The sequence below is a fragment of the Carassius carassius genome, chromosome 48 (assembly GCF_963082965.1).
Source record: "Carassius carassius chromosome 48, fCarCar2.1, whole genome shotgun sequence".
In the NCBI taxonomy this organism is placed as follows: domain Eukaryota; kingdom Metazoa; phylum Chordata; class Actinopteri; order Cypriniformes; family Cyprinidae; genus Carassius; species Carassius carassius.
Genome location: NC_081802.1, coordinates 206,160 through 222,500, shown reverse-complemented (window position 1 = coordinate 222,500; position 16,341 = coordinate 206,160). Strand labels below are relative to the sequence as shown.

Genomic DNA, 16,341 nt, shown 5'->3' with positions numbered 1-16,341 from the left:
GTCGGGCGGCGTGGTGTCGTGGCGGGCGTACGGGAGCGGAGGAGCACCCAGCGCGGTCACCGGGCCGCCCGAGACCAGCCTGCATACAGTGGTTCAGGGCCGCGGAGAGCTCATCATCTTCGGAGGCCTGATGGACAAAAAGCAGAACGTGAAATATTACCCCAAAACCAACGCCTTGTACTTCGTCCGCGCCAAGAGGTGATGGAGGAGCGACGCCGACTGCTGCCCTTACACTAACTTACTCAAACACAGCTCCACACGTATACAGGACACTCTAACATAGATGTGCTTTCAGTTTCTGAGCGAGTGAAAGATTTTTCTGCTGTCTGCTCTGCGAGTGTGTGTGTGTGTGTGTGTGTGTGAGAGAGAACTCTTCACCCTCAGAAGCACTGATCTGACTGAAGGAAACAGACGATTGTAGGAGGAACTGATGAAATGGACCTTTTTTACTGTTCTTTCAACCTTCAATGTTTACATTTAACTTTTGTGTGTATGTGTGTGTGTGTGAGAGAGAGAGAGAGAGTGTGTCAGTGATGGAATGAGACTGGATTGTAAACAGAAATAAAGTTCAAGTCTTAATTCTCTGATATAATGTGTGTGTTTTACTGTAACAGAATAAAGCTGCATCTCCATTCACACGTGATACATTGTAATCAGAATTATACATTTAAAAACGGCATCTTCATCTTTTATTTCAGTCACTGTTATTTGAGGCAGTCCAAACCAATGTGGACATGGGCTATTATAATTTGAACGATTCATGTATTTTTAATATTTAAAATGTATTTGTAAAATAAAGTTTTATATAAGTATATACATGAATAATTATATAATTTAATATTAATATGTTTAGTCAATGTATTCATCTTTATATATTTAATATTATTTTATGTTTTAGTTTGTGTTTGTAACTGGGCCAGTCTGAACCAGTCTGCCGTCGCTGGTTTGTTCTGGTTTCGACTCAAGAATGTGAGTGTGTGTAATTCACCTTTAACCCATATGAATGGAGTCTGCGGAGCTCCGTCCTGATTGGCTGAACGCTGGGGAGGCAGTGAGGTGGAGAAGTAGCCGCGCAGTGATTGGTCGGGGAGGGTCTGTGGGCGGGGCGTTCACTCCAGCGCTGCGTGTGTAGCGGCGCGTGAATCACAGCAGAGACGCGATCAGACGCGGTAAGACGCGCTCAAACTCACCGAATAGTTGTGTAACGTAATGTACAGTTTAGAAGTTCGGTAGGGTTTTGTGTATTTAGCATAAATAATGCATAACTTAAACACACAGAGGATTAAAAGAAACGCTACGATGATATCATGAATATGCAAATGAAATGTCATCAGCGTACACCGATATTATATTCTTTACGAAAAATAACTTAGGTTTTATTATAGTAAAATTGTAGTAACCATGTTGTTTTTTGGTTGATTGATTATCATTTGTATTAACAATGTTTTCTAGAAATGCCATGGTTCAGTTCTGGATGATGAAGTAAATCCGTGTTTTCTGGTTTATGTGTAGCAGGTTGATTTCCGAGATTGTGTCGAGTCAGCTTGTTCAGAAGTGTTTGATTGAGCAAGTCTTGTCATCTGTCCTTGCTTGTTCATGAATCATTGTGGTGACAGTAACTTCTGACCTGTTTCAGACTTGAATCGTGCGGAGTCATCACATTCAGACTGAAGCATGATCACAGAGAATAGTGTGACATACATGAATACTGTGTCCCTCACATGAGACAGCGCACACACTCCTGCAGGACTGCACCTGGACAGACCCAACATGTGGCTCAAAATCTCTGTGTTGGCCCCGCAGGCCTCCCTCACACCCGTGGCTCGCCCCTCGGCCGGCCCTCGGGCCCTGTGGCCCCCGCTGGACTTCACGCTGGGCGCGCTGGCCTGCTGCGGTGCTTGTGTGTTCACTAACCCGCTGGAGGTGGTGAAGACCCGGCTGCAGCTGCAGGGCGAGCTGAGGGCCCGAGGCTCCTATCAGAGACACTACCGCGGGGTTCTGCAGGCGCTGTGGGTGGTGGGCAGCACAGACGGGCTCCGGGGCCTGCAGAAGGGCCTGACCGCCGCCCTGCTGTACCAGGGCCTGATGAACGGCGTGCGGCTCGGGTTCTACTCCTACACGGAGGCCGTGGGGCTCACAGACGCGCCGGGCAGGAGTCTGATGTCAGGAGCCGCGGCAGGAGCTCTGGGGGCGTTCATCGCCTCGCCGGCGTATCTGGTAAGAGACTCCCCCCATCAGACTGCACTGTTGCTTGTGTCTGTTTTAGATTATACGTGGAACTGTGGTTTTAGATCACTGGTCGCATCACTCTGTCCATTCGTAGAAATTTGACTTCATGTGACGCAGCTGAACACTTCACTCTTTGTTCGGCGCTGCTCTTAAACGTCTCGCCGCGTCAGGCGTTTGGTTCGGCTGGCCAGGAGTCATCCTTGTTTACCGTGTTTAACTGACTCACTTTCAGGAACTGTTGCGAGCAGTAACTGGAGTTGTTGTTCGTTTGCTGCCGTGTCAATCACTGCGGGATTTCAGAGCATGCACACACACACACACACACACACTCACACTGAGTGTTGACAGTAAGACAGCCGGAGAGGGGCTCAAATATCAAAACGGCAGAGGAAGTTAGAGAGGAGTATTTAGGCCAGACAGATGCGGCTGTTTACAGGAGTGTTGTAGAAGCGTGACGTGTTCCTGTGTACGTCAGACTCATGTCTGTGTTTGTCCGTCAGGTGAAGACACACCTGCAGGCGCAGACGGTGGCGGTCATCGCAGTCGGACACCAGCACAACCATCAGGTACTGACACACCTGACTCAATCTAACGCAGTCTTAACTTCCAACACCCACCCAAAATATCAGAATCAGAAGGAGCTTTATTATCAAGTATGCTCACACACACACACACACACACACACACACAGCACACAGTTGGAGCATGTGTGTGTGAACACACCTCTCACTGTTCGGCAGCCAATCAGTGTTCAGCACACAGAGGTGTGTGTGAAGTCAGTGTCACATGACACAACTGAACTCTGACCACTGCAGGATGTTTGTCAGCCAATCACAGATCATCATCAGTGTGACATCATCGTGAAGGATCAGTGATGATAACTTGCTGTGTTCGAAATGTCATACTATCATGCTACTCTTAGGATGACCTACTGTATTTACCAGAATCTGCTAAATATAACTCAAGTACACTGACATCAGCACAGTAGCTGTGTTTGAACTGCTCCTATACTGCAGTATGCTGCCTGTATACAGTGAATGGTACATGAATGTTCTGTATGCATGGAATGCTACATTTGCTGAAGTCTGATGTATGCATCTGAAGACACTGCATGGGACACCGTTTCCCAGAACACAACGCGCTCCGTGTAATGTTTCATCTTCAAACGCGTGGGTGAACTGCAGGCGGGGAATAGTAATTATAAAACACTTTTATACATACATGCTACTGTAAACTACAAACTATCGCTGTGTATCTAAAAACAATATCGTAAGTAGGACATAAATTGTACTTCAATCTCTACAGCACATTTCCTATCAAGTCAAATTATGTCACCTCTATCTCTATAGTGTTGTATACAGTACAGATTATTTTAAGGATATTGAATAGTAAAAATATTGAAGTAATATAATATATAAATAATTTGTTGGCAGAGACTATGTACATTAACTCCAGCGGCCAGTGTCTGGCTGTGATAAACACTGCAGAAGATGCTCACTCATCTGTAAGATCAGTAGCGCAGCGGAGAAAAGATGTAGAATGAACGAGTTCAAAGCCAACCCTTTACCAAAATTTGTTCTACGCTACTGCTTTTCCCAGCACATATCAGATCAGAAAGGCATTTATTTTCAGTAAAAATAAAGGAAATGTTTGAAAATTGGAAATAAAACGTCTAATTAATGATACAGTGATATTAGGTGATTAGCCGTGTAGGTGTAGAGAGGTTTTGTCCAAATAAAGTTGCATTCATTTAATAATATTTTTAAGTATGATAATTTAAACACACTGTGTTATCGCATACTGTTTAATAATATACTACAGTACTGAAATATAAATATCTACCACCTTACTACTATTTACACAATTATTAGTAGTTCTGTTCGTATGTAAAGTCCGTTAATTATGAAATGAGTTCAATTGGGCAATATAGCATTGTTAACTAGTATGAATCCTTAATTAACAAGCCTTTGTAAAAAGAATGGTTAGTACATTGATTTGTGAGGTAACAACCTCAGCAGCTGTGCTGAATTAATGTTCCGTCATGTGAAAACACTTTAGCACACTACTACACTAGAAACATTTGTTGCTTATTGTATACTGTTTCTCACACTATCCTTTAAAAACAGTAGGCAGTATACACTGTGTACTGGGCAGTAAGCAAGTATGCCATTTCAAACACAGCCACTGATATCTGTGACTTCATCTTGACTAACATCTCTCATCTGCACACATCCAGCCCTTCAGTGCTCGTTCATGACTTTATTTCAGATTTTCTTTTAAGTAATATGTTTGCAGTAATTATATATGTATTTCAGTGTATTTTAATATTTTGAGTTTCAGTATTTGAGTTTATTATACAAGTATATTTAAAGTATTGTTTGAGTATATTTGTGCATATTTGAGAACATGTTTGAGTATATTTGAGGGTATTGTATGAGTATGTTTATTTGATTATTGTATGAGTATACTTGAGTGTATTAAGTATATTTGTTTGAACATGTTTGAGTATATTTGACTGGATTGTATAAGTATATTGTATGCGTATGTTTGAGTGTGTTTCAATGAGAATATTTGAGTTCTGTATATCTGAATATTGTATGAGTATGTTTGAGTGTGATATTAGTATATCTGAGTATGATGTATGAGTATGTTTGATTGTGCCATACGAGTATGTTTGAGTGTGTTGTATGAGTATGTTTGAGTGCTGTTTGAGTATATCTGCATATTGTATGAGTATGTTTGAGTGCTGTTTGAGTATATCTGCGTATTGTATGAGTATGTTTGAGTGTGTTGTATGAGTATGTCTGAGTGTGATATTAGTATATGTGAGTGTGATGTATGAGTATGTTTGAGTGCGCCATATGAATATGATTGACTGTGTTCTATGAGTATATCTGAGTATTGTATGAGTATGTTTGAGTATTTTATGAGTATGTTTGAGTGTGTTTTATGAGTATATTTGAGTGCTGTATGAGTATATGAGTATTTTATGTTTTAGTGTGGTGTATGAGTATATGAGTATTTTATGTTTTAGTGTGGTGTATGAGTATATTTGAGTGGATCTGTGGGTTTTCTCGGATGTTTTATTGACTGAGTGTTTGTGTTGTTCAGGGTGTGTTGAGCGCATTCGTCTCCATCTACCAGCGTGAGGGTGTGATGGGTCTGTGGCGTGGTGTTAACGGGGCCGTCCCCAGGGTCATGGTGGGGTCAGCATCCCAACTGGCCACATTCAGCTCGGCTAAAGACTGGGTTACACGTGCCCAGGTCAGCACACACACACAAATCTGCATATGTAAATGAGCACAGACTCACATGTGTGAGAATGCATTCCAGTAGGAGTTGAGTTTGTGAATGTGTTTGCAGTGGTTTGATCCTCACAGCTGCCTCGCCGCGCTCACTGCCGCCATGATCAGCGGGGTCGCAGTGACCATCACCATGACGCCATTTGATGTCATCAGCACACGCCTGTACAACCAACCGGTGGATGAGTTCAAAAGGGTAAAGCACACACACACGCTATATAAGACTATATAAAACAACATTAACAGTTTAGAGTATGTATTAAAACCAAACCTCTCTCCCAGGGGCGTCTGTACTGCGGGTTTGTGGACTGTCTGATGAAGGTTTGTGCTACTGAGGGGATCGTGGGTCTGTATAAAGGAATGATGCCAGTGTTTGTACGTCTGGCTCCTCATACGGTTCTCAGTATGCTCATATGGGACGTCCTGAGACAGCGAGCGCTGCTGTACAGGCACTGATTCACCATACACGACCTGGAGCGAGTGTGAACGATCATGAAGGAACGCCACACATCCTTTCCTGCTCCGATCTGGATGAGGAGTTTATCTCATCATAACGCACATAATGACACTTGGACTTGAACTCTTGAAATGCAGTTGAAGGGGATCATGGGAAGGACAGTTTTACCTCACTGCTGTGTTTTATTTTTCGACATTGACACTGTAAAGACTGTATTTTTTAACTCGTAGTTTATAATTAAAGTTTTATTGATTGACTTCATTGTGTCTGTATTTATTAGTGCTACCTCATTTCATGTCTGTCATGAACTCATCTATGTGTTTAATCAGGATTTCCAAACATTTTTTACGTTTTTAATCTAAAATATTACGTTTCCCTGAGAGGGGAGTTTGAATCATTTATGGTGCTCGTGCTTTTACCTCAAATGTTCCCCAGAGAAGCTGATCACTGAAGAAGTGTTTATCTGATGCACGTATGCCAATGCAGATAAACGCTAGTTAATCACTAACTAAAGACAGTAAAACAAACAGGTTAAACATCTTCCTCAGTGCTGACAGGTCGTGATTCACCAACACCCGTCCAGCCCTCATATCTGCTTGTTCCTCACACATTCTCTGACACAGTGTTGGGTTGAGTTTGTTCGGATCATGTAATATCATGTTCCTCAGATGTTCCCCTCTCGTCTGGAGCTCCTCTGTCAGCCCTGGTTTCTTGTGGGCGGAGCTCCTGTGAGGAGGATGATGTCAGCTGTGACATCACCAGTGCATTCCACAGCCCCTCCCCCTCTTTCCTCAGTTTAGTTTTCTCTTCAGCTCCTCCCTCCAGATTCCAGCATGACGGAGGCTCTTCTTGCTCTCGAGGTTAAACTCACACTAAACCCAAAGCTATCTGCTGATATAGAGTCTCATCATCTCATCACAAACCCACACTAACTCTCCAAAATATTCTCCTGCTGCAGTCCCAACAGCTGTCATGCACATCATATAGTTGATGTAATTCACTCATTTAAATAGTTCAGAGTTTGTATAATTTATGTAATCTATTGAGTTTAGTTTGTACAGTTTTGTGTTAAGTTTTTGTAGTCTGCATAGACATAATATAAGTTAATTAATAGAGTTTGTATAGTTCATATAAGTCCAGTTTATGTATGTTTATATTGTTTCATTCATGTAGTGTTTATAGGTTATATAGTTTAAGTTTTTAAAAAGCTAGTTTTAGTTTATGTAAGTTTATATGATTTGTTTTATTCAAACAGTTGATTTAGTCTAAATAGTTTATATCGTTTGTATAGTTTAAGTTGATATATTGTATATAGTTTATGTAATTTAAAGTTTATGTATTATGCACTTATAGTTTGGATAGTTTATTAATTAAGCATAGTTTTGTGTAGATTATGTGATCTGTTTAATTCAAATAGCTTTGTAAAGTTGATAGAAGTTATAGTTTGTGTAGTTGATCTAGGTTGTGTAGATCATATAGTTATAAAGCAGCTCGGTCTGATGTAGTTTATGAAGTTCTCACTGACTGAAGTCAGCAGTGAGTTTAATGCGAGAGAGAGAGAGAGAGAGAGATTGAGAACGAGTGGAGTGGGGGATGGGAGAGAAAAGAGGGCAGAAACACTGAGGGAGGTAGAGAAAATAACACTGACAGAACAATGAGAGAGAGAGAGAGAGTCAGAGCTGAGCTGGGAAAGACAGGTACAGTCACATCCTGCTGCCTCTGTGTGTGTGTGTGTGTGTGTGTGTGTGTGTGTTCAAGTAACTGCATGCCTTTGTGTGATGCATGCCTGTGTGTGTGTGTGTGTGTGTGTGTGTGTGTGTCATACATTTTACTGTGCTTTGTCAGTCAGTAACTGTTTAACTCTTCACCTCTGCTGATCTGAGAGAGAGACAGACAGAAAGAGAGAGAGACAGGAGGGCGAGCGAGGGAGGGAGGGAGGAAAAGGTGTGGCCTGCTGCAGATACGACCCTGACTTCTCTCTCTCTCTCTCTCTCTCTCTCTCTCTGTCTGTCGCTCTGTCTTTGAGTGACTACAGCGCTGCAGATCGAAAGGAACGAGGAACCACACAGAGAGGAAGAGTTCGATCTGCTGTTCAGGTACGTTTGAGCTCAGAGAGAAAGAGAATTTCTCCACAGCAGGACAGAAACTGAACTTCTGAAGTTCTGCTCTTCATCTGTCATTCAATCTTCTGCGCTGATCATCAGATCCTTCCCTTCCTTTATAGAGTGTGCTGAAGATCTTGTGCACAGATCTGTGAAGTTCTCCAGCGCAGGTGAGAGTCACACACTCTGCACGTGTGTGTGTGTGTGTGTGTGTGTGTGTGTGTGTGTGTTTTCAGACTTATTCTGTACATATTCTACAATATGTGAGAGAAGGTTTAAGTAACGTATATTCAACCTAAACAGCATCACTCAACACATTCGTGAGAGAACTTGAGACATGAGAAGTTTTGGACCTGTCAGGGAAAGCACTTTCAGAGACCGTTATTGAGTTCATTTATTCAGTCGCTCCATGTAGAGGATTGTAGGAGCTGTGTTTCAGTTTGATGTAGAGTCTGTTGTTCAGTTTCTGTGGTGTTCCAGCATCATGGCGTCTGCGGCTCCTCAGAAGAGGATGGTGTCGTCTGTCTTCATCACCCTGGCATCTCCGTTCGGGGCGAGTGTCACGCCGACGGCTGGCGTCCACAGCAGCCCGCTGCGCCGCTCCATGACCCCACAGGACGGTCCGATGGAGTCCAGAGCCCACAGCACACGTCACACAGACACCTCCGCTCCAGACCGTAATCATCTTACTCTTTACAGTCTCTCAATACCTGGACGATAATACCGATTATATTTGACTATACATCCAACTTTATATGAATATTTCTGTGTGATCTGAGCACTGTACTCTCCTCCAATCCCTGTCAGTACCGAGACTCGAACCTGCGACCTTTGGGTTACACCTCCGACTCTCTAACAAACTATTGTTTTGAGTATCGATTAATCTAAGGATTATAAGAACCAAGAATCATTGATTATTTCACTGATTGATCAGTAGACATTGATTATTCAGCTTTTGCAATTAGTTAAATAATGAGCTATACATATTCTAACAAATAAATCAAGATCATATTTTGTAATTACAGTAATACAGTTTAATTTATACAAATAAATATATTTGGCACACAAAATGAGATGGCAGAGAAACTCTGATTATTTAATTAGCTAAATGAAAAAGTCACTGAATGACGTCGTTCTGCCTTAAATCTCATTTTGAGAGTCATATGGATAAGAAACAAATCAATGGTAAGTGATGAAACATTTTATTTTATTTTATTCACATCATGTGAACATGTAGTCTGCATAGTTTGTATAATCTGACCCAACATCTCTCTTAAAATACTGTATAGGGTTACAATAATCAAAACAGTCCTGAGCTAGATCAAGACCTCTGCAAACTAAACTATCAGTTTAATTAAATAATATTTATACCTCCACTGATAAAAAGATGTTATCATTATCTAGCTCCACACCGGAGAGCTGTGTTATAACAGAAAAACAGCTTGTAATTCTAACTGAAAGCGGCACTGACTCTGGTTTTTCACGCTTATTATTACTTTAAAGCTGCTTGATTTAAGGCTATCTACTTCATAAAACATAACTTATATAAATAACGTGACATGACTGGACTTTACTGCAGTGATCGTGCAAACATCCACATTGCTGTAATCATATGCTTTCTTAACTGCTGCTTTCTCACTGCTGTCAGGTTCTATGTGCTTTTCCGTCATTGAGAGGAAAGCGTGCAGCAAATATTTACAGATTCATCCAAACACTGCTCAACATCTTCCGGTTCGGCTGTGTTGGTTCTGAACTGAGGCTCTGTCTTCTTCTCTTGAACTGCATCAGATCTGAACTACAGTCTCGCACTACAGCGCAACACTGGTCAAATCTTGTTATTGCAGGCTCTTACATTAGCTCATATGAGACCAAAGAGTACCCGACAACTAATAGATTTGTCTAGTTGACAGGTTTTTTTTTTTTATTGTTGACAGTTGTCGATAATGTCGACTAATTGTTTCAGGCTTACGAACCATCTACTGCCTGATATTTAACTTTATATGTAGACCTGTGCAATTACAGTCGTGGCCAAAAGTTTTGAGAATTACATAAATATTAGTTTTCAAAAAGTTTGCTGCTAAACTGCTTTTAGATCTTTGTTTCAGTTGTTTCTGTGATGTACTGAAATATAATTACAAGCACTTCATATGTTTCAAAGTCTTTTATCGACAATTACATGACATTTATGCAAAGAGTCAGTATTTGCAGCGTTGGCCCTTCTTTTTCAGGACCTCTGCAATTCGACTGGACATGCTCTCAATCAACTTCTGGGCCAAATCCTGACTGATAGCAACCCATTCTTTCATAATCACTTCTTGGAGTTTGTCAGAATTAGTGGGTTTTTGTTTGTCCACCCGCCTCTTGAGGATTGACCACAAGTTCTCAATGGGATTAAGATCTGGGGAGTTTCCAGGCCATGGACCCAAAATTTCAACATTCTGGTCCCCGAGCCACTTAGTTATCACTTTTGCCTTATGGCACGGTGCTCCATCGTGCTGGAAAATGCATTGTTCTTCACCAAACTGTTGTTGGATTGTTGGAAGAAGTTGCTGTTGGAGGGTGTTTTGGTACCATTCTTTATTCATGGCTGTGTTTTTGGGCAGAATTGTGAGTGAGCCCACTCCCTTGGATGAGAAGCAACCCCACACATGAATGGTGTCAGGATGCTTTACTGTTGGCATGACACAGGACTGATGGTAGCGCTCACCTTTTCTTCTCCGGACAAGCCTTTTTCCAGATGCCCCAAACAATCGGAAAGGGGCTTCATCGGAGAATATGACTTTGCCCCAGTCCTCAGCAGTCCATTCACTATACTTTCTGCAGAAGATCAATCTGTCCCTGATGTTTTTTTTTGGAGAGAAGTGGCTTCTTTGCTGCCCTTCTTGACACCAGGCCATCTTCCAGAAGTCTTGTCCTCACTGTGGGTGCAGATGCGCTCACACCTGCCTGCTGCCATTCCTGAGCAAGCTCTACACTGGTGGCACTCCGATCCCGCAGCTCAATCCTCTTTAGGAGACCATCCTGGCGCTTGCTGGACTTTCTTGGACGCCCTGAAGCCTTCTTTACAAGAATTGAACCTCTTTCCTTGAAGTTCTTGATGATCCTATAAATTGTTGATTTAGGTGCAATCTTAGTAGCCACAATATCCTTGCCTGTGAAGCCATTTTTATGCAACGCAATGATGGCTGCACACGTTTCTTTGCAGGTCACCATGGTTAACAATGGAAGAACAATGATTTCAAGCATCACCCTCCTTTTAACATGTCAAGTCTGCCATTCTAACCCAATCAGCCTGCCATAATGATCTCCAGCCTTGTGCTCGTCAACATTCTCACCTGAGTTAACAAGATGATTACTGAAATGATCTCAGCAGCTCCTTTAATGACAGCAATCAAATGCAGTGGAAAGGTTTTTTGGGATTAAGTTAATTTTCATGGCAAAGAAGGACTATGCAATTCATCTGATCACTCTTCATAACATTCTGGAGTATATGCAAATTGCTATTATAAAAACTTAAGCAGCAACTTTTCCAGTTTCCAATATTTATGTAATTCTCAAAACTTTTGGCCACGACTGTATATAGTTTACATTTGTTTCTGAAAATACAACTATAGGCCTACTATCTATATTCTATAAAAGTATAAAGTAAATCTGTATACTTTATATATATATATATATATATATATATATATATATATATATATATATATATATATATATATATATATATATCTGTGCAATAATATAGTTTTGCATTTTATATATATATATATATATAGGGCTCAAATTGAAGGAAAAAAAAACATACCCTTTAGATTAATAATGTTGTGTATTATGTCAAATTTATCGTGCAAATTAAAGTTACATTTTTCTGTTTATGATAATTCACAAACTAAATAACGGCGACTGGCCAATCAGAACTCTGCACACAAGCGGAAGCAATTTTCTGCCATTTTTAAAGCAAAATAGTTCAAGCTCAACTTTTGCTCAAGCTCAAGTTCTTTAAAAAGGAGACAACAGAAGGTATGATTTTTCCTTGATTAGAATTTAGAGACGTTCCACTGATGTGGAGCGTGTGTGAGCCTTCTTCTGGCCTGAGGGACGAGGGGCAAATATGTCTCTCCATAAACAAATTAAATCTGTCACGTCTGTTGCCTAAAAGGTGAATATGAATAGACCGCAGCATTAAATTAAGATATGCTCATGTTGCACAGTATTTCATTTTAGGCGTTGAAGGCGTTTTAAGTGTAGCGCATTTTAACCAATCACACACATTTCTGTTGAGCTAAGGAATGCAATGTCCAATCAGAGGCGTTCAGATGAGTCATCGCTCAAACTCATCAGTGTTGTTGCGCGCGCGCGCGTTCGCTGACTGAACTCTCATCATAAACAAAGCGCAGATAGATGTACAATCAAAGGTTAATTTCACAGTTACAGCTTCAGTGATTATTACAGGTTTTTGAGAGTGCTTAAACTCGCGATGGATCAATGTTAGTGATAATGTCACTTTCTAACATTTATTTGCTGTTTGAATAACCATGGACAGAAAATGTTATATAATTATTCTTTTTTTTAACGTTTTTATTGTAATCACACTAAATACAAATTCAGTCCCATGGAACATTTTTTAGCCTACATGACACCCATGCCGGTTCTTTCCTAAAAAAGGGTTTATGATGTTTAAAAGGCTTGTCTGCTTTTATCGTGACCCTGATGACTGACCACAGGAGAGCTGACTCTGACTCTGAGTCCAGAAGCATTCTCTGCGCTATGAAGAGCCCATTAGAATGCCCTTATAATTCACTCATATAATACTCATGTATCAGTTTTTAGGGTTTGATATTCATTGCACAAGCAACATAAGTTTCTGAATATCAGCACATAAATGTTAATAATTTTATACAACATTGTAAAGCAACGCGGTGTTTCGTTGCTTGAATGAATCTGTTTTTGAATCATGTGAGCCAGTGATTCATCCTTCACTTGATTCGTTTCTAATTGAATCGGCCGTTTGAACGAATCGTTCATTAATCATTTATTAAAACAGAGATTTGTTGCCATCTACTGGCGGTTTTATTGTCCTCTTTATTTATCCATGACAGTACTAAACAAGCACAAAAACACATTCAGCAAAATATTGTTTAATTAGCAGTATTGACTCAAATTTCTCAATTTCAGACCCCAGAAGAAAAAAAGGCTTAAAAATAATAGTTTGTTTGATTTTTTCATTAAATAAAAACCTTTTTTGGATCAATTTTGTAATCATTGTGTAAAATTAGCTTCGGGACAAACCCCAACCTCCAAGATATATATATATCATAATATCATCAAAAAGTTTATTTATTTCACTAATTCCATTGCCACGCGATTGACTCCATGCCACGCCGCATTGCTGCAGTCATTCAGGGCAAAGGAGCCCAGACGAAGTATTGAGTGCTGGACATGCTCATACTGTTCAGTTGGCCAAGATTTCTAAAAATCCTTTCTTTGTATTGGTCTTAAGTTATATTCTAATTTTCTGAGATACTGAATTTGGGATTTTCCTTAGTCAGTTATAATCATCAAAATTAAAAGATATAAAGATTTGAAATATATCAGTCTGTGTGTAATGAATGAATGTAATATACACGTTTCACTTTTGGAATGGAATTAGTGAAATAAATCAACTTTTTGATGATATTCTATGACCAGCACCTGTATATTAAACTTCATATAAATAGCTGGGTGATAATAAAGTAACATTCTGCGGTGATATAGAGAGTCACACAGATGTTAGTAGAGAGGATCTGACTGATGGTTGATCTGTTAGCAGTTGTGAGCCGTGCCCCTGATGACCTCCCTCCTCCTCCTCGTGACCCCTGTGACCCCGAGCCCGGACCCCCGGCGGCCCCTGCACAGGTCAGTGTGTTTCCCCGCAGCAGCGCTCTTCCTCTGTGTGTGTGTGTGTGTGTGTGTGTGTGTGTGAGTCACATGGCTGCTGTTCTTGTGCAGGAGAGCGCTGTGGGTAAAGTGCTGCTGAGATCGGCGCCCTCTGCTGGAGGAGACATGAAGGAGTCCTCAGCTGGTGAGAGCCCTGACCCTGTCAGACTAACCCTACAGAAGGAGAGTCATCTCAAACGCTTCTGTGTTTCTCAGATGTGTGTGGATTCTGTCGTAAGCCGGTGCCTCTGTCCGAACCTGCCATCGAGGCTCTGAACCGGACGTACCACGCCGTGTGCTTCCAGTGCCGGCAGTGCCACGCTCCACTGGCAGCCAAGATCTACTACAACAAGTCTGGCACGCCTCTGTGTGACGACTGCTACCAGGTGACACGGACATCATCATGCATGCTGAACATCTGCAGAACATCTCTGTAGAGCGTGCAGTCAATTCATGACAAACACTATTTATTCATTTCTAAATAACTATTAAAAATGTTGTATTATGCATGCATGATGAGATATATAAAAAAATTTCTTTTTAATTATTATTTATGGAAGCCTGTTTCCGTGGTGGGATAAAACAATAAGAAGAATTATTATGACTTTTAATCTCACAAAGATATAAACTCTGAATTCTGGACTTTTTTTCTCAGTATTGCAAGAAATTAAGTGGGAATTGTGAGATAAAAAATGTCAAGTACATTTTCTTTTTTTTTGTAATTCTGTGGCGGAGGAAGGCTTCTATATTTTATTTTTTATTTTTCTGCACTTTAATCTGAAAGTTTTGTTTACTTTATACATTTGGGGTATTTTTTTTTTTTTTGCATAAAATTTCATTTTACTGCATTTACATTTTCCTTTTGATTTGAATTTGTTATTAAGAGGACAACACTTATATTCCTGTAACTTAATTCCACACCATGATGCCTAGAGCACATAAATATGTAAACATACACCAATAATGCTGCTTATTTTCCTTCTAAATGACTATAATATGAATTCTAGTGAAGAGAATCCTGACTAACTCAAGTGTTGGCTCTGTGTTCGCAGGCCAGTCTGGAGCCGTGCTGGGCGTGCGGTGATGTCATCAAAGATCAGGTGATCCGAGCGCTGGAACGAGCCTATCACCCGCCCTGCTTCGTGTGCACCACGTGCAGACAGCCAATCGGAGAGCAGAGGTTCGCTCAGGGCGAGGTGGGCGAGGTGTACTGCCTGCAGGACTACTACAGGTACTTCTCAAAACATCAGCACAGTAACATTATTTATACGTCCTTAAAACATTCTAGCTCCAGATCGTTCAGAGAACATTCAAAAGTAACGTAAGTCACAATGTTTGCAGAATGATACAATGGAATGTTGTTTTTAAATCGAACATTTAAAAGTAACATTATCAAATGTTCCTGAGACATCTGTACGGTCTGCTGACGATCTGCAGGAAGTACGCGCCTCAGTGTCACGTGTGCGGAGAGCTGATCATCCCGCGCGAGGACGGAACGGACAGCTTCACCGTGGAGTGTTTGGGTCACTCGTACCACGAGGACTGTTACCGCTGTGAGGTGTGTGTGAGTCTGTCAGCAGCGTTTGACTCACTAGTGTTTAAAGTGTGTTCTCACATCACTTCTGTGTCACGTCTCAGGTGTGCAGGGTGCTTCTGTCTCCGGAGCCCAATGAGAACGGCTGCCACCCGCTGGACGGACAGATCCTGTGTAAACCGTGTCACGTGTCGCTGATCCAGAGCGCGCTGCTTTAAACCTGCTTCAGACCAATGTGATGATGACGACACACCGATTGTATGAGAAACAGCAGCATCGGGACCATTAAGACCTTCTCACAGCACACGAACATCTCAGAGACGTCTACGAGACGTCTCCTATCAGATGTCAAACAGACGTTTAAAAGATGTTTATGATGTAAAACCCTCATCTTCAAGACGTCTGCCAGATGTTGTACACAGCAGATGTTTTCCAGATCTCTCGCAGACGCACCTGTGCTATCTTATCTTTCCTCTGATTATATCCATGTATCTGTCCTATCAGCTGTAATGTGGTCTTGTGCACTCTTTCTTGTAATATGCGCAAAATGCAAAGCACCAAAGATATTTATGCAGCAGCAGCAACACCAAAGACCCATATTCAGTGTTATTTCCAGTGTAATAGGAACACACCCGTATCTGACTCTAATAAACGACTAATATATGATATCTCGTGCTAGACTGCTTTGTGTGATATTTATTGACATAAATTGATATGAACAAACACGGCCATTGTTTTGGCATCATTCATGATATTTGCTAGATGTTGCAGAGTGTCGGTGGCGCGCAGGGTTGCGGT

General features: G+C 41.1%; 3 protein-coding genes across 5 annotated transcripts in view; all 3 read left to right on the top strand.

Annotated features, from left to right (window-relative positions):
- The window catches only part of fbxo42 (F-box protein 42), an 8,402-nt gene extending 7,904 nt beyond the window's left edge, over positions 1-498 (top strand). The window contains exon 7 of the mRNA XM_059544124.1: positions 1-498. This exon is cut by the window's left edge and continues 722 nt beyond it. Within this exon, the coding sequence (XP_059400107.1) occupies positions 1-202 (202 nt within the window). The 3' untranslated portion in view covers positions 203-498.
- A 1,259-nt stretch (positions 499-1,757) lies between these two features.
- Positions 1,758-6,244, top strand: slc25a34 (solute carrier family 25 member 34). The gene is made up of 5 exons (XM_059543085.1): positions 1,758-2,217; positions 2,730-2,795; positions 5,341-5,493; positions 5,593-5,727; positions 5,814-6,244. The coding sequence occupies exons 1-5, from the start codon at positions 1,771-1,773 to the stop codon at positions 5,985-5,987; spliced, it is 975 nt and encodes a 324-aa protein (XP_059399068.1). The 5' UTR covers positions 1,758-1,770; the 3' UTR covers positions 5,988-6,244.
- Positions 6,245-7,667: 1,423 nt separating this feature from the next.
- fblim1 (filamin binding LIM protein 1) lies at positions 7,668-15,877 on the top strand. 3 transcript variants are annotated; one of them, XM_059543722.1, is made up of 10 exons: positions 7,668-7,685; positions 8,024-8,084; positions 8,213-8,260; positions 8,571-8,767; positions 13,900-13,988; positions 14,082-14,154; positions 14,226-14,395; positions 15,062-15,240; positions 15,447-15,567; positions 15,648-15,877. In XM_059543722.1, exons 4-10 carry the CDS (start codon positions 8,575-8,577, stop codon positions 15,759-15,761), a joined length of 939 nt encoding a protein of 312 aa, XP_059399705.1. In that variant the 5' UTR covers positions 7,668-7,685; positions 8,024-8,084; positions 8,213-8,260; positions 8,571-8,574; the 3' UTR covers positions 15,762-15,877. The 3 variants fall into 3 exon arrangements, with proteins under 3 accessions (XP_059399705.1, XP_059399704.1, XP_059399706.1); XM_059543721.1 differs by lacking the exon at positions 7,668-7,685 and having other exon boundaries at positions 7,921-8,084; XM_059543723.1 differs by lacking the exon at positions 7,668-7,685 and having other exon boundaries at positions 7,922-8,084; positions 13,903-13,988.
- Positions 15,878-16,341: the final 464 nt, after the last annotated feature.